At 43.2% G+C, this 18,867-nt stretch overlaps 1 protein-coding gene across 1 annotated transcript; it reads left to right on the top strand.

The window, feature by feature from the left end:
• Window positions 1-347: 347 nt before the first annotated feature.
• WNT10B (Wnt family member 10B) lies at window positions 348-18,349 on the top strand. The gene is made up of 4 exons (XM_026677386.2): window positions 348-505; window positions 8,384-8,646; window positions 12,195-12,547; window positions 16,928-18,349. The coding sequence occupies exons 1-4, from the start codon at window positions 375-377 to the stop codon at window positions 17,384-17,386; spliced, it is 1,206 nt and encodes a 401-aa protein (XP_026533171.2). The 5' UTR covers window positions 348-374; the 3' UTR covers window positions 17,387-18,349.
• Window positions 18,350-18,867: the final 518 nt, after the last annotated feature.

Below are 18,867 nucleotides of genomic sequence, written 5' to 3'. Positions count from 1 at the left end.
ATGCCTATCTCTCCTTGTTTTATCCTCATAACATTGTTCGAAGTAGACTTGGGTGAACTCCATAGACATAAATTCCTAGTCCAGTCATCCCATTCTCCCTTACTCTATACTACCTACCTTTATATACCGTAACACCTTTAGTTGAATTAGCTTTTTTCTTGGTTTGCCCAAAATAAACTAAACGAACACAACATACCACATGAAAACATATAGAAGGTTGAAACTAATCCAGCTTAATGCGTTGTTTATATGTGGCCACCAGGCCTCCATATTGTATGTGAGCTCAGCCACTGACTCCAAACAACTTGCTTTCCACCTCGTTCTTAGCTTTCCCTTTTGCAGGTTCTTCACCCCCATCCCTCCCTGGCAGGGACATGAGGGAGAGGGCGTCATCCAACCGCACTAGAGAACCAACCCAACGCATCCAGGTGGAGTTCAGCATGGCCCCGAGGAACCCCCATGTGAATACTTGCTTTTTCGCTGCTTGCCTCTGCCTTTGGAGAGGGTAAGTAATAAGACTGTTGGGAGTGGAGGTGCCTATTCTGGAACAGGTAGCCTCAAGAGGATGTGGGTTTTGAAATCACTTTGAAGAACTTTGGGATCAGGGCAGGAATACCAAAGAAGATCAGTTTACTTTAAGCGCACTTTCCCACCTTCCCAGAGGTGGTACTCAGCAGGTTCTGACAGGCTCTGGAGAACCAATAGCGGAAATTTTGAGTAGTTTGGAGAACTGGCATAGACCACCGCTGACTGGCCCCGCCCCCATCTATTCTCTGCCTCCCGAGTCCCAGCTGATCAGCTGGGTCTTCTTTTGTTGCCCTGCACAGGAGAACAGAGCTGGAAAGCAGGTTAGTGGGGTGGGGAGGGAATGGGGATTTTGCAGTATCCTTCCCCTGCCATGCCCACCAAGCCACATCACGCCCACCACGCCACACCACACCCATCAAGCCATGCCCACAGAACCGATAGTAAAAAAAATTGAATATCACCACTGCACCTTCCCCTCTACAGAGCCAATAATAGGGTGAGAACAGCCTCTGCAGCTATAGTCTCAGCCCAATTTTGCCCTTTTATCCTTCCCCTTCCCATTAAATAGGAGCACAAATTCTAAGTGTAGAGTTTAAATTGAGGGAAGCAGGAAGTAGGGCTCTCCAGAATGTGACCTTGAACCTTATTCTTGGGATGAGCTGATAGCCTCTGAGCATGCTTACAGATAGCCGTCTAAACCCAACAGGCTGGCAAAGGGGTCGTGAAAAAGGCGATTGGATGACAATGGTGGTCTTAACACTTTTATTGTGAGAATAGTTAAGAAATGTAATTGGTGGAATCTTCCAACCTTCTCACTTGGTGATAAGACAAGAAATGCCAATTGTGTTCCTATCAGGGATGGGACACAATTGGGTGAGGGTAGGTGAGTTTGGGAGAGTACCTTTATCCACCTGTCAGATTGTCGGGTGGATGTCACCCATGAGCCAATCATTGGTTGTTCTTGGTGCTGAATGTAGGAGAAGAGTGGTATGTCATGTTTCTTCATCTCAGGTATCAGCAAGCAGCCATCAGGAAGGGTGTTTTTCGTGTAGGCTAAATTAGATGCTGTAAGAGCTCTGTGTATAACAACTATGGAGGCATTTCTGATGTACATGTTTGGTGTCTCCTGTAAAGCCAATAATTAGAATGAAGGTGAAATGGGCAACTGCCATTAGTAGTGCTCCAGTATTAAATCAGATATTTTTGTGAAACTTTCCAGTCTGCTTGTCTTTGTGCATTAATAGAGTCTTTCCCGCTCTAATGCCCCTCCCGGCCCCCCAAATACTGGATTCAAATTCTTTATCATCTCCGACAAGCTCAGTTACAGGCAGTCTTTGACTTATGACCACAATTGGAACCAGAACTTCCACTGCTAAGTCAAGTGCTTGTTAAATGAGTCACCCTCGATGTATGACCTTTATTTTGCCATGGTCATTCAGTGAAACTGTCACTGTTGTATGAAACCTGCAGTCATTAAAGCAGATCCAGCTTCCCCCAATTGACTTTGGTTGTTGGATGTTGGTTGGGAAGGGCGCAAATGGCAAACGTGACCCTGGGATGCTACAACCATCATTCATTGCCAAGGGCCTGAATTTTCATCCTGGGATTGCAGGAACACTGACAGCGGTAAGCGGGAAAACCTGTCGTAGCTCCCTTTTTTCAGCGCCATCATAACTTTGAACTGTCCCTAAGTGTATGGTTGTAAGTCAAGGACTACCTGCATTGTGCTGCTCCAACACATTTTTTTTGTATTTGTATTTATTTGTCAAAAGCTTACAATACAACAGAAACAAGAATAAACATAAATTTAAATACAAGAAATAGGAACTAATAATTGGGGACAATAGGACAGGGACAGTAGGCACGATTGTGTGCTTATGCATGCCCCTTACAGACCTCTTAGGAATGGGGTGAGGTCAATAGAGGTTAGTTTGAGGGTAAAGGAGTGGGGGTTTGAGCAGGTGACAACAGAATCAGGTAGTGAGTTCCAGACATTGACCACTCTGTTGCTGAATTCGTACTTCCTGCAATCAAAAACATGTAGCGAAAACATTTCAGATAGCCAAGCTGAGGACTGCTTCAGGCCTTGGAATGCTAACCCAGTGACCACACCAGACTAAAAGGATCAATGGCCTAATGTCCTGTTCCATAACTCGCGGGGCAAGCACCATTCTTCCCCTTCTACAGACCAAGGACTTCTGCCTCTGGGAGCGGAACAGAAACCAGGATGTTCCGTGTTTTAAACCTTGTTGAAATTTGGAAACGGTGTGGCATGAGGGTTTCCTTTTCTGCTTCCTTTCTTTCTTGAAAACAAAGCATTGCTTAAGATACTCTTTCGCAGCCTGTTAACCAGACAGGTAGCGAATGAGAGGTTGCGTAGCTTAAGCCTTGCACCTTTGGAAGACATCAATTTGGGAAAAGCGAAGCTTTTAAAGATAGCAGGGAGAACGAGGCATAAGGCAACCATGTCTGCATTAAGTCACCTGCTTGCCACTGTTGACTGACTAGGCAAGTGGCAAAGGGCTGTGGCGCTTGAGAGGTTCTCTACTGGAGTGTTTGTGTGAGTGGGCTTTGGAGAGAGAAGAATTCGCATGAACCTTTTTCTGATTTTTCAGGCTCTACAACTATTCAAGGGTCACCCTTGGCCTTTTTGTGGCACGTCAAGGGTTGCATTCCAAAAAAAGTGGGTAGACCTGGGACAAGATTCAGTCTGCTTTAATGTAAACCTAGCAATAGGTTCACCATTTTCTCACACTGTCCATTAAGAAGTACAATTTGGGGAAATATGGAGGCTTTGGTGGCAGTTGTGTCCGTGTGCAACTTTGGGACCCAAGCTGTGCCATCCGCTGATGGCCTTTTTCCCCATCTCAGATGCTTTGAGGACACTCCCAGCTTCAGAGAAGAAAGAGGTCCTGTGGTCTTTTGGAGATTTATTGGCTCCTTGCAGCTTCTGTAGGCTTTAATTAATGTATGCAAAGAATGAAAGCTCCAAAGCCCCTCCCCCACCCCCCAATTTTTTTTTTTAAATCCAAACCAGTGCATTGCACGGCCCTAATAGACAACACTAGGAGTGGGAAGTTTTCCATTCTGCAGAGCAATAATAGAAGTCATGACACCACTGCCATATTTTACCACGTGATCAGGAAAGCCCTGGGGAACTTAGCTCTGGCTTATTGATTGATTGATTTGATTTGATTTAATTTATCAATCGCTGACAAGATAATAGGTATAAGTATAAACATAGTTATGAATACATGAAATGGATACATATAAGAAAAATAAAAAGAAACAATAGGATAGGGACGGTAGGCACGTTGGTGTGCTTATGCAAGCCCCCTATAGACCTCTTAGGAAAGGGGTGATCAGGAAATTTTACCACCTGATCACGAAAGCCCTGGGGAACTTAACTCTGGTTTATGAGTAGCCACTATAAATTATGATGAGCCAGTTACAGCATAGTCCTCAGCTTGTTCGATCAGATGAACGTTCCACTGGATTCAAACAAGGTTTTATCCCCAAACCGTCTTGAAGTAGAGGTCTGCTTCCTTAAGGGTAAACCTCATCGCTTAGTGAACTTTACTTTCCTGGAACGCAACCTGCCTTTGCGAATGCTGCAGCCATTCTTCTCTTGCACTGCTGCTGTGAATGAGAAAAGTGGCATTGTTCTGTATCTTATGTTCCTGCCCTGAGTGAAAGGCTGGTTTTTGGGAGGGTGGGTTTGGTCAAGTGAGAAGGAGCGAGGCAAGTGTTCGGTCTTCTTGAGAATTCGTCTGCGGGCGTTTCGGCGCAAAGCGTTTGTAGCTATTGGGAGATGCTTTCCTGGAAGACTGTGTGTGTGATGGCAGTGACAAGGCATGCAGGAATTGATAAAGCTATACATCCAATTGCTTTGAGGATATTCTGCCTCTATTGGGTGGTTGCTATGGTGGCCTCTTCTCATCAGGAAACCTGGCTCCATTCCCTTTTCCCCACATTCATATGTCTGTGTCTCCCATTGCCTGGGCTACTCCTACTCTATTCCCTCTGCTGCAGAGACACCCTGCTTTTAGATCTGGGAGGGGCGCTGCCTTTTGTCATGGGAACATCCTTCCACTCCCACTCCCCCATTTTTGGGTGCTGAGCCTTGGGGGGATACTTTTGATCTCCAACCTTGCTTTTATCTAGTGCCAGAGGGGGCCCAGGTAGGGAATTTCCTCCTGCAGACTCCACCACCCAGGTGCAGCCCTCTCCCTTAGGTGGTGGAGCCTGGCTGGATGGCCAGAAAGCTTTTTTTTTATAACAACTCTACAGCACACATGTTTGACAAAATGCACTTAGCCTGGCTCTGTGGAGAGAGAGAGGGAGAGAGAGAGAGAGCGCTGTGTGGAGTAAACATTAAACATTAAAATGCAGGAGATACGATTTTTCATTACCTCTTTCTCCCACACACTCCATCCTTTTGGCTTCTGCCCCTCTGTCAGAATATAAAACCATCTAGAAGGTTTTGTAGCGGAGCCAGTGTTGGTGGCCAGAACATCTGGCTCCTCTTCTGTCATGTGCAGAAAACATGTATGTATGTATGTAATTGTGTGTGTGTGTGTGTGTGTGTGTGTATGTATGTACAGATTGTCTTTGAACTACAACCATAATTGAGCCCCAAATTTCTGTTGCTAAGTGAAACATTTGTTAAAGTTCCATTTTACGACCTTTCTTGCCACAGTTGTTAAGTGAACCACTGCAGTTGTTAAGCTAGTAACACAGTTGTTAAGTGAATCTGGCTTCCCCATGGACTTTGCTTGTCAGAAAGTTGCAAAAGGGGACCCCAGAATATTGCAACCATCATAAATATGAACCAATTGTCAAGCGGCTGGATTTTAATTTCATGACCATGGAGATGCTGCAATGATTGTAAGGGTGAAAAAGGTCATAAGTCCCGTTTTTCAGCACCGTTTTAACTCCAGTCACTAAATGAATTATAGTAAGTTGAGGACTACCTGTATTTAAATTTATTAGCCGACCAACTCCAGTGGTCTTTGGAGTTTCAGAACAGTTCGACTTCATTCTTCAGTTCCCACCTGGAAGTGAATATACCTCCTATCTGAGAATATACCTCCTATCTGAATTTGGTTCAAAATACGTGGAAAAGAAAGAATTTTGGTGCCTGGGAAAAGAGGCAGAAATGATGCTGCTCCACCATTTTGTGTGGCATGTTACAAACTACACTGGCAAGCCTTTCCTTGAGTCACAAGCCTCTCCCTCTTGCTTGGTATTTAAGCCAGAGAGCCACTACCATTTCCTGCTGGGTTAGATTATTTATAATACATTTAAATATCCTCTAAGGAAAATAAAAAAAGGGTAGCATAATAAGCAGCTACTACCAGCTGTTACAGCTGATCACAACTATTCTGTTGTGTTCCCTGATCTGGTGGTTTGGATTAATTTTATTCACTCAGTGACTGGTCCTTAATTGGAGATCCTGGACATAGCCAAATAGCCATATTAAAGTAATATTCATCAGTTACTGCTCTGGTAGAAAAGTATGTCACGGAATGCACCTGCCCTGATTGGTGAATCCTATTGTATCTCAGTAACAAGGGGGGTAATTGATGCTGCCATTACAGTTTTAATGTGGAAATAGTTAGGAAATATGATTGGTGGAGTCCTCCAACCTTGATCTTCAGCCTGGTTAGAATGCAATACTGCTGGTTAATTCTGTCGATTGCCAGCAGTTCGATCCTAACCGGCTCAAGGTTGACCGAGCCTTCCGTCCTTCAGAGGTCAGTAAAAGGAGGACCCAGATTGTTGGGGGCAATAGGCTGACTCTGTAAACCATTTAGAGAGGACTGAAAAGCATTATGAAGCAGTGTATAAGTCCAAATTCTATTGCTATTTACTTCCCACCAAGCATCACTTGCTGGTAGGACAGGAAATACCAATTGCATTCCCATCAGGGATCAGACACAGCTGAGTGAGTGTAGGTGTATTTTGGGGAGAGTACATTTATCCACCTGTCAGACTGTCAGGTGGATATCAGATGCACAGTCTGTTCCCATTGGCTAATTTTGAACACAGGTCTAGCACTTTTCTGAAAGAGAGTTAAACACATGTCCATGGATGGGAGACAGAAGGGCACAGTATAAAGCAGAGTGGCCACTGAGCTACTTGCATCTTCAGTTAGCCTTGCAATGGAATTCCAGTGATGGCAGCTAATCCAGTTTTGTTCCCACGGCTGGCCGCACCTGGAAGTAGATGAAGAGCAGCTGTGGTATTAAAGCAGAGCAGGCAAAATTGTGCCATTCCAAGCCCCAGATAATTAAAATAGTAATAAAGGACAGCCATGTGAAATCCCTTGTTGGCAGAAGCATGGAAAAAAGTTGTAATGTGACAAAAGCCATAACACACAGCTAGCCGAACCTTACTTTTTTGTTTTAGATCACTGTAGATCACTTGAGAGCATTAGTCCTAATTTTTAAACATAGATCCAGAGCTGCTCTCAAAAGAAAGCTAAACTCATATTTTTAAAAAATGGGTGCTACAGCTTTTCTTACTAGGAGTGTACATAAGACCTTGAGAGAGTGCTGGTTAGATTTTTGAAAAGTATTGGTCAAGTTGTATGTGAATAACCAAGTACCTAGATCAGAGGTCTCCCAACTTGTCAACTTTCAGACTTGTGGACTTCAACTCCCAGAATTCTCCAGCCAGGAGAATTCTGGGAGTTGAATTCCACAAGTCTTAACAGTTGCCAAGTTTGGGGACCCCTAACCTAGATCAGTGTTTGGCCTCCTGGAATTCTGAGAAGTCCACCCATCTTAAAGCTGCCAAATTGTAGCATCAACAATTTGTAGAAGTACACAGATGGTAGGTGCTCCATATCTGGTCTTTCCTACAACCTAACCCAAATGGCTACTGTACTAAGGGCAGGTTTTCGGTAGCATACAGTGGGGTGATAGGACCTGGGCAGATCCCAACTCTGTCCGCCCCCACAACCATGCCAGTGAGGAATTGTGTTAGATTGCATGAGTGGTCAAAATGGTTTCAGGAGAAGAACCCTTGCACTACTTTGAAACTAGATCCGCGAAGGATGACTCCAAATCAACTTAGCTCTGTGCTGAGTGTGAGGCAAACGCAACCCTGATCTCTGGTGTGTGGAAATGGCCTTGGGAGACAGGCAAATGAGATGCTGCCTAGGGAACAGTTAGATAAGGGGAGGAGAGGAACCCGCAGTTGCATAACAGGTAGAGGAAGAAAGGAGCTCCCTCTAACGTATCAGGCTGTGAACAGAGAAGCCAGAGATTTATACTTTCAGATTTGTAAGACTCTGTTAATGTAGCCTTGCAATAAAGTAGAATTACCTCATCTGGCTGTGTTTCCTGTCTGATCTACCTGGGAAGCCTGACACCCTGGGAGGACACGGGATTAAAAAAAAGTGGTTACCGGGCATGTTGATGCTACAATTAGGATGTCAGCCTTCCCAGAGAAACCAGATAAGAAATACAACTAGATAAACTAATTCTACTTAATGGTAAGGTTGCTTTAACAGAATCTTCCGAGTCCGAAAGTACAGACTTTTCCACTGTCATTTTTAATTGCTTGATCCATTAGGGCAGGTCCTAAGTTTCTTTCTCTGACCATTAAACTACTGGGGGTTCCTGCCTATCTTGACTTATTTTTTCCAATGAACATATCTTTCTCTCATTTGCCAAGGTGGTTCACACATTCCATTACATCAGGGGGTGCACAATTGAACCTATTCTCTCTCTCTCCCTCCCTCCCTCCCTCTCCCTCCCCCTCCCTCGCTCAGTTGCTCTCCCAGCAATAAAAACACTTCCTGCCCATTTTCTCTTTTCCTCTCATTTTTTTTTTCTTTTTCTTTCAGAATGCTGGGCCACGGTTCCTTGGGACCCAAAGTGCTGGCAGAATCTGTTCTGAATTCTAACGCCATGTGCATGACCCTGCCCTGGCTGACCCGGCGCCAGTTTGGACTATGTGTACGCAGCCCGGAAATGATGGCTTCAGCCTTGCAGGGCATCCACCTTGCCCTCCACGAGTGCCAACACCAGTTGCAAGAGAGGCGCTGGGATTGTTCGGACCTGAGCAGTGGCGGCACTGTGCTTTTTAACAGTGCCATCCTGAAGAGAGGTGAGAACAGGATTAAGTGGGAGAAAATGCTGGGCAGGGGAATGGAGGTTTTCTTCCCTCTTTGTTGGGGTTGGTGGGCAATAAAATTAGGAGTTGGTTCGTCTCTCGCTGCCCCTGGTTCCCCTTCTGTCCTCTCCTTTACCCCCATGACTGATATTAGTGCCCACAGAGATAAAGTAACATGGGATTACAGAAAAACAATGAAAGAATTGGCATCTTGGCATGAATAGATCTATATGAAAAATATAAATGCAAGCACCCCGAAGGAAGGTATGGTAAGACCATGCCCGTGGAACATTGCATGGAGAAAAGGAACCTGCAGCCTTTGGTTTCAGATCTAGCTGGTCTTCATTTAGTTACTAAACCTCTTGGATAAAGTCCTTTCTTTCCCTCATGGCTCCTTCAAGGCTTCAAATATAAATTGCTTCCAACAAACATGATTTGTTTCATGAAGATAGGCTGTATAGGTCATTAGAAATTTAAAAGGAGGGAGAGCGGGTCTGATGAGGGAAATTGACCCGGCTCATGAGCTTCTGCACCTAGAAAGTATTGTGAGAATAAGAATCAGAAATCTGTCCTTGTCATTTAAAAATATTAGCTTTTAATTACCCTTCCTGGATTATTTTTAAATGCTACAGTAGGTATTAAAAGAGCCATGGTGGCGCAGTGATTAGAATGCAGTACTGCAGGCTAATTCACTGCTCACTCCAGGAATTCAATTCTGACCGGCTCAAGGTTGACTCAACCTTCCGTCTTTCCAAGGTTGGTAAAACGAGGACCCAGATTGTTTGGGAGGGCAATATGCTGACTGTCTAAACCACTTAGAGAGGGCTATAAAGCCCCGTGAAGCGGTGTTGCTATTGCAAAATACTGAATTGGGCAGGTGTTGTTGTTTTTTTGCCTTGCTGCAAAAAGAAAATGTGAAGTTGAAGAACTTTCTCTGCCTTGGTAAGTCACGGAAATAAGGAGACTGAAGAAGGGCAAAAGGGTTGAAAGAACAACTCTATAGTAAAACTTAGCCTTTTACAGGGACTTGCTGCATCTCTGCACTGATGCCAACTCCATTAATGGACCCTTCAAACAGCTTCCCTGAATTTTTGGAATTAGGGGTAACACTTTAAGAAAAAGGGGATGGGGAAATTTCCAGGACTACAGACTAGGGTTATTGAAGTGCATGAGGCTAAATGTATCACCCCTGGATATTTTTATGATCGAGAGAAAGGGGGAGGGGTATTTTTGTGACTAAAAGGGTACTCTAAAAGGGTAAATTACGTGCTTTAGTGGGTTTAGGGTACCAATTTTGCTTCTGATTTTGTCCCCATCTTCGCAAAAAGAAAAGTCTGGGACAATTATGCTCTTGGAAACTGTTGATTTGTCAACACAGTTTAGATGTCCTCTGAAAGCTGAAAATTGGATATAGTCAGCTGGGCCTTGAGTTTCTACCCCTGATTTAACTCAGTTTGGATATTGAAACCAAAAAGTCTTGGGCCGTAGCCCAGGAATTGGGGACCCCTGGTCTAAGCTATCTGAAAGGAATTCTTCCTTCATTGTACATTGTACTATGCAGCCAACTATTTTCAGTTTGGAAGTAAAATTGGTTACACCAGGAAGAGGAACAAGTAAAAGGGGGTAGGGGTAACAGGATGTAATTGCTGTAGGGCTGCTGCCAGCAAATAGCATCTTTGAGCCGCTCAGAATTGCTTTGAACTGGGAGTTGGCAAATAAATTTAATAATAATAATAATAATCTTTGCCCCATCACTTCAAAATGGTTTATTGCTAACTCCTACCAAATAGTAGCAGCAGCAGCCACCAGCTGTTCCTTTTCCTTGCATCAGTAAGGATCGCGCTGCTGAGCTTGAATTTCTTTGGTTGGCTCGCTCTCATTGGTTCCTTCCTTTGTTCCTGTTATCTGTGCTGTGGAGGGAGGATCCTTGGCTGTGAACTCCAACACCTAGCATCCCTCCCCATTAGTCGTACTGGGAGGAATGCTGGGAGTTGAAGTTTAGCCTCATTAGGAGGGCCAAAGTTAGGAGGACCATCCTCCTTTTTAAGGAATGGTCAAACCTGATCATAACTGCTTGGGCACAGTCTTCAGAAAAGGGGTAATTTGTAGAAGATCCTTGACCACCAGTGGAGTTGGGAAAAGGCACCCTTGAGGGTGGATTCCTGACTTGAAAAGGAATCCCGCCAAAAGCAACAGCAGCAATTCGTTGCTTTTGCTTCCTTTTCTCCCTAGCTGGACCAACAACTGGGAGCAGTGAATAGCAATGATTCTGCTGCCTGTCCGCATCCGTGTTCCGTGGGTGGCATGGCAGCAGGCATTGTCTCCCAGGTGGAGGAAGCAGCTGAGAGTATTTTGCTAAGCCTGCCTGGTCATGGCTGCCCTCTTCTACACCCCTGCCTTTCTTCCCAGGTGCTGCCTCACCCAGGCCTCTTGCCTTGGTTGTGCTAAGAGTGGCCAACACCTGACTCCAGAGGCAAATTGGCAGGCAGCTCTTTTCTTTTGTCCTTTGCATCTCTTTTATTAATTGAGCTTTGAAGGAGCCGGTTCTAAATTTAAACCTGAGTTCAAAGCAAGGCCTCTGGGCAGGCAAGAGCTGGAACAAGCTCCAACCTAAGCACCTGGGCTGAGCCGCTGCTTGATGTGTCAGCTGCTGCTTGATGTGTCATGAGTTTGGTGTGGCTCATCTGCTTTCACAGGAATAGGAGAAGCGTCAGGAGACTAATGAAGACTGGATTAAGGAGGAAATGCCTAATAGATATTAGGGACTAGAGGCACTGTGATGATAGATACCATGGCTAATTTACATTATAAAGCAAGTCTCTATCAATTTATAAACAACAATCAAGAAGAAAAACACCAGCTCTAGGCACGTGTGATGCTTAACAGTCCTAATGAGCTCAATGCAATACTCATGTTTCTCAACCTGCTGTTCTCCAGTCGTGTTGAATTGCAGCGCATTAACTCCCAACCTGCCCAACAATTGTGTCTCTGTGATTTTACAGAACGTTGAGGTCCAACGTATCTGGAGGCATCAGTAGACAAGGGCATATTTAAGCTATGGAGTAATTTAGGAGTAATTGTTTTTTCCCAAGGGATTAGTGCATTAGTGAGGCAGGAAGATCCAGAAGTTCTTTAGGGGAGCAAGCTGTAATAACTCATCCATACTGTGAAGATAAATAGTTTTAGAGTAGATTTTTAAAGACCACCCACAGCTTTAATTCAGCTTGAATTATTAGCTGTTACATATGCACACATGCTTAATTTGATGAAAGGATGAGAATCCAGCTTTCTTCAACCCGAGATGTGGATTATTTCAGCTCTGAATTTAGGTGGGAGGATGATGTAAAATGGACAGAATACTGTAGTCCTCAATTTAAAAAAAAAACGTGAAGGAATTGTGGCAGGATTAAGGGAGACATTGACACCTAGTGATCTTACGCCTAAATGCTCAAGAGTCAACATCACCTTGAACACATGTACTTCTTATGTAAAGGCTTCTTGGCTTTAAAGACTCTTTACTCTTCCCTGTGTCTGCTTCCTAGGCTTCCGGGAAAGTGCCTTTGTCTTCTCCTTGCTAGCAGCCGGTGTGACCCATGCAGTGGCTACTGCATGCAGTCTGGGACAATTACAAAGCTGTGGCTGTGCCAGGCAAGGCACGGAGAACCAGAAACTGAAACTCAGCCAACTGCAGTCTCTAAGCCGGGGCAAAAGCCTGCCCACTATGCCATCCTCGTTGTGGGGACAGCCTAGCCCGCAGGACACCTGGGAATGGGGTGGCTGCAGTGCAGATTTTGCATATGCCCAGAGATTTGCCCGGCATTTTTTGGACCCACGAAGAAAACCCCGTGATGCTCATGCCCGGATGCAGCTACACAGTCATCGTGTGGGCAGAAAGGTAAGGTGTGAATCTTGGGTGGGGTTTTAGAGGGTGGAAATGTTGTCATTAATACATAGCATAATGAAAGCTCTGCGAAAGCGTAATCATGGAGACAAATCTTACTGCTACGATTCTGCCACAGTTGCATTACTTGGTGTAAATAACAGTTAATCTATATCTGTTATCTGGTGCAGTATTTAATATATTCAGGTTTCATGGTGTTTTTTTTTTAATGTTTATTGCTAGTGTATAGCTGTCATGGTCATGGAGATCAGTTTGAGAACATAAAGTTGATAATACTAAACGTGTCTCAACTAAATTCAGATTCTTTTCCCAAACCTTGTGTTGAGACACTATGGTGTGCAGGAGAAATACATTCCAACAACCTACTCTCAGAGAGAAGGTGCCTGCTGTGTTTCTGCATGATTTACTATTCTAATTATGCTTGCTTCCGTTCAGGAATTCTACTGTATTTCTACATTAGATATAGAGATTTAGCAGAATTATTTATGTTATGTATTCCCAATATAAGGGAGCATTAGGATTTCCTTCTTTTGCATGGACCTCACTTCTATTAATCAGGAATTATGCTTGAGTAGCTGATCCAACAGAAATGCTTAGCTCCTCTAAATGAAACTTTCTCATATGAGAGAGTGAACTGTGCTTACATCAACACAACACTCTGGATAATAAGAAATTTAGGGGCAAGTTTAGAGACCCGCTTAAAAAGTTGCCTGCATGTATCATCATCCAGAATTGAGGCATTCTGCAAAATTTATTTATTTATTTATTTATTTTATTTATTTTGATTTGTCAATCACTTACAAGATAATAGGTATAAGTACTGTATATATATATAGTTACGAATACATGAAATGGGTACATATAAGAAAAATAAAAGAAACAATAGTACAGGGACGGTAGGCACGTTGGTGCGCTTATGCACGCCCCCTACAGACCTCTTAGGAAAGGGGTGAGGTCAATAGTAGACAGCCTAAGGTTAAAGTTTTTGGCACGCAAGAAAACTGGAAAATTAGTTACTTTCTTTAAATAAACATGAATGTGGGTTTATTTGACTCCTGTCTGAGAATATGTTCTATTGCAGAACACTTTCCAGATTTGTCCTGACTTTACTTATAGATGCTTTTTCAATATTGAAGCTATAATGGATAGAACTTGTTACAGCAATAAAATAGGTTTTAGAATGAATTAAACTGAAATGCACCATTGCCTATGAGTTTGGAGGCTATGTACGGGACATTCCAGCCATTGCTTCCTATAAGTAGTCCTTCGAGTTACACTGGAGAGGAAATGTTGGGTCTCCACGACCACAATCAACCGCTTTGGATAGACTTATCCTCCATTAAATTATCCAATACCTTTAGAAGTCATCACGGAAGTGATCCTCGCCATGTCTTGTGTCAAAGAATTACTCAGGTTCATTATGTGAAGGAGTGCTTTCTGCGATCTATTTTTAATCTTCTCATCCATCTTATAGGACAGGGGTGTCAAACTCAAGGCCTGCGGGCCGGGGGAGGCCCACGGGGTGCTTAGATCTGGCCGCGGGGCCGCTTTGGAAACAGCAAAGGACCGGCCTGTGGTGCCTCTGCCAGCAAAAACACAGCTCAGGAGGGCTGCATGCGGTCCTCCCAAGCTCTGTTTTTGTTGGCCGAGTGCTCGGGCTACCAAAGGTACCCCTGACACAAGTGAAATTGACCTGGCCATCCCCTCCCCCCCCATAAGGTCAAACACAACCCTGATGCGGCCCTCATTGAAAACGAGTTTGACACCCCTGTTATAGGATGTCATTTGTAGTATTTTGAGACAAGGTGAAGAACTTTTTATTATGCTGCGAATGTTTTTATTCATCTATTTTTTTTTTCCAAGCTAAAGAGTTTGGAAAACTAGGTTTTGTCCTCATAGAGAAGATGTTTGAATTTGGGTCATCATCTTAACATTTTTTCCAGCTCTGTTATTACATTTCCCCCCCAAATGTGGCAACAATAAACTATCCACATCTCACTTCAGATGTGTATGTACTATACATTTATATAGGGTTATGATAGGGTTAGCATTTTTGTTCTGTCTCTTTTCTAATCCTCCCTAGTGTGAAATCAGTCTTTTCTATACTGAGTAGTCAACACTTTCACTGAGCTACCCATTACAGTCCCAGGATCATTTTCCTGGTGGGTTAAAGGTGGCTCAAAGCCCATTAACATAAATGTGAAATTACAGGGTTTTGTTCCAACATGTATCACTTAACACTCACTTAAATTCAGTTCCATTTGCTCTTTGGCTGACCATTCATCCAGCTTGAAGAGATCCTTCTGGTGCTCATCTCAATCCCGCCTAGTTTTTTTTACCTCTTAGGATATTTCAGTGTCATCCATAAACTCAGCCAGTTCATTGCTTATTTCTCAAAATTGTTTATGAATATCCTTGTGGGATTTCACTTCTTTCCTCTTTGAGGAAATTACCTGTTTAATCCTATTTGGGGGATACATCCTCTTATCCATTGATGTGAAGTTTACTCAAAAAGCTTTGAAAAGGAGACTTCTCAAAGGTTTTGTTTTTTTTAATCCAGGTGTATTGTGTTAAAAGAGTCAATTGTATCCACATGTCTGTAGTTGGTACTCTCAAAAACCTCTAAAAGGTTGGAAAGGCAGGTGGCATACATGTCTACATGAAAGCTATATATTGCAAGAACAGGTAGTCTACAGCTTACAACATTTTGTTTAGTGAGTGTTCAAAGTTACAACAGCACTGAAAAAAGTGAATTATGACTGTTTTTCACATTTACGATGGTTTGCAGTATTCCCATGGTCCCATAATCAACATTTGCCTGCTTGGCAACTGGTTCATATTTGTCCTAGTTGCAATATGCCATGGTCATGTAATCCCCTTTTGCAACCTTCTGACAAGCAAAGTCATTTGAGAAGCTAGATTCACTTAACAACCAGGTTACTAACAACTGCAATGATTCACTTAACAGCTGTGGCAAGAAAACCAAAAACCAAAAGTACACATATAGACTGGGTGAAACCAGGCTCAATAGCAGTAACTGTGAGAGGGATCTTGGAGTCTTAGTGGACAACCAGTTAAATATGAGCCAGCAGTGTGCAGCAGCAGCCAAAAAAGCCAATGCAGTCCTAAATTGCATTAACAGAGGGATACAATTGAGATCAAGTGAACTACTAATACCACTGTATAAAGCTTTAGTAAGACCACACCTAGAGTATTGCATCCAGTTTTGGTCACATTATGAAAAAGATGTTGAGACTCTAGAAAAAGTACAGAGAAGAGCAACCAGGATGATTAGGGGAATGGAGACTAAAACATATGAAGAATGGTTACAGGAACTGGGCATGGCTAGTCTAGGGAAAAGAAGGATCATCACTTGAGACTTTCAAGAAAAGATTGGACTGCCATTTGTCAGAAATGGTGTAGGGTCTCCCGCTTGGGTGGGGGGTTGGACTAGATGACCTACAAGGTCCCTTCCAACTCTGATTATCTGTATCTAAGAAAGGTCATAAAACGGGACAAAACTCACTTAAGAAATGTCTCATTTAGCAGCATAAATTTTAGGCTCCATTGTGGTTGTAAGTTGAGGACTGTACTCTCTAACAGCTACCAGATCAGACATTAAGCAATCATAGCATAATATGTGTGTTACACATGAATAGGTTATGGTATATACTCACAAACAAACCAAGAATTTTAGGTGCCAAAAGGCGCTCAAAAAAATTGGATTCAGTTTCTCTGCAGAGGGACTTATCCATGAATACAATGCATGCAGTGCTACTTCTAAAAAATACCGATATATCCACATACACTCATGGATAAGCCCATCCATGGATAAGCTAACTCATTTTTTTAACTAAAATATCATGAAAAATAGATACTGTAATCTATGGATTACCTAAGGATAAGCCAATTGTGGAAATTAAAACATGCCAACATTTTGAGCGTTAACTTATCTACGAGTGGCACATTTTTGGCTAAAAAATTGAAGGACAGTTTATTTGTAAATGTATTTGTGAGTATATACAGCGTTTGGGTATTAGAAACTCAACTAGAAAGGTAGGGGAATTCTGGGAGATTCCAGACTTGTTCCATAGATTAAAACAGTTGAGATAACGCATCCAACTTATTTGGCTGGTGCTTCCTTAGCTTTCTTATGTAAGTGCTAAATTATGGATTGGCCTGATTTTAAAAAAAAAAATGAAATATATGCTGGCTTTGGATTCTCTGGGGAGGGGGGGAAAGATACATTTCAATCAGCACCTCTGTTCCCTTTCCACAGGTACCATGAATTTCAACTCCTTGGTGGGATCAAAAGAAGCAGGGGATTTTGACCTTTTTCTACCGCTAACCTTCTCTTCTGGTCTCTCTTGGCAGGTGGTGTCAGAGCTGAGCAAGCGCAGGTGTAAATGTCACGGCCCGTCTGGGAGCTGCCAGTTTCGGACATGTTGGTTAGCAGCCCCTGATTTTCGCCATGTGGGTTCCATCTTACGGGACCGAATGGACCATGCCACACTCTCGCGGCTGGACAACAGAAACTCGGGAGCCTTCTGGCCACGACTCCGCAGCTCCCACCTGACCAAGCACCTCATCTTCTATGAATCCTCCCCTGATTTCTGTGAGCCAGATCCGAGCCTGGGTTCCTCGGGCACCCACGGTCGCCCTTGCATCAAGAGCAGCCCACAGCCAAATGGCTGTAGCAGCCTGTGCTGTGGGCGCGGCCACAACATGCTGCAGGAGGTGCAAGCTCAGCGTTGCCAGTGCCGTTTCCATTGGTGCTGCCATGTGCAGTGTGAGGAGTGTCCTTCCACAGAGTGGGTTAGTGTCTGCAAATGAATAGGGAAGGCCTAACCCCTTACACCGTGCTCCAGCCAGCCATATGACAAGTGCCTGCTGCAATATCAGCCATAGGGATCATAAGACGAGCTTTGGACTGCTGACCTGCTTTCTGTGGGTCCCTTGCTCCATCATGGAAACATACCTAATCCTTCCAAGAGAAGACTTGCTTCCAATAGAGGGCGAGCAACAAGGAAGAATTCCTCAAAGAGATACCCTTTTTTCTTCTCTTGACTGCCAGCTTGGTCCTATCTCAGTTTATTGCAAGCTGCCCTATATGATTTAATGGGTAGAGAACAGTGTTGATCTGGTCCTGCCACTGCAGGAAGAAAAAACCTGGACCAAAGTGGCAAAAATTCTATATTGGAGCTAGATTTTTCAGAGGCTAGAGTCAAGGAAGGGAGACATGTTAAAACCAGCATGGTCCCAGAACCTCAAGAACTTCTCCTATATAAGGACTTGGAACATTAAAGTTTTAGTTGGAGAGTGTTTGCTGTTTGCAGCCAGGAGGAGAAATAGATTGTCATTTGGGGACAAAAATTAGTTTTGCAAGATTTGCAGTTGTTGCTAACAGCACAGCCCACTGGCAAAATTGAATCTGGAGTGCAAAGGTTAATTTATTATTTTGCTCTTTTACTGATCTATGTTTGTAAAACTGTTTGGTATAGTTAATGGAGAGAAAGTTGGTCTCTAGTTTTATTTGGGAAACCAAATTCATTCATTGACCTAACTTTTTTTTTATCCTTTATACTCCCGCTTCAAACGATAGTAGTCCTCTGGTGGGCATTTATCCCCTCGATTACGATAGAGCAGGTAAACCTGATTAATCTGGTTCCTGAGCATCAGACACTCAACCTAACTCTTGTGTCAATCTGCATATGTTATGTGCTTCCCCTCAGTAAACATGAGTTCCCCACCTCAGGCCCGTGTCTTCTTGTGGTTTGATTAAAGATTTCAGAATCCATTAGCCAGAACAGATTTTTGTTTTGCTACATTTCTTGCTTACACAAGTGTTAGTTTCTTGGTTAAAATGAAATTATTTTAATGATTTTCAAACCAAACACTACTCGTATATAATGTATAGCAGAGTGAGCATTGAAACTACATAATCAACCCTAAGATTTAAATCCACGATCACATCAATGCAGTTAATAAAAATACAATTTGATTTTAGAAAATTGCTTCAGTTAGAATTCAAAAGATAGAGAAGATGTTTATTTTAAAAAACCCTGTCCATGAAATCAAACCATAGACTAGCTTAAATGGATTGGAAAGCTGGGCTTTGACGTAGAAAGATAAACCAGCTTCCATGAGAGGACAAAGCACATTAGCTGAAGAACAAACTATTGGGGGGGAATCAGTACCTACATTGTTAAACTCCAGAAACTAAGCTGGATCAAAATCTACATTTCCTCTGTATTAGTGGGTTTCTGGCCTGCCAGGACTTAGAAGCCAATCTAGGATGCTTGCAGAATTATTTG

This window comes from Notechis scutatus, chromosome 2 (genome assembly GCF_049901735.1).
Source record: "Notechis scutatus isolate UNSWTSFEM ecotype Mainland chromosome 2, rNotScu1.2, whole genome shotgun sequence".
Taxonomy (NCBI): Eukaryota; Metazoa; Chordata; class Lepidosauria; order Squamata; family Elapidae; genus Notechis; species Notechis scutatus.
Note: the sequence above shows the minus strand (reverse complement) of the source record. Positions and strands in the feature narration are given on the sequence as shown.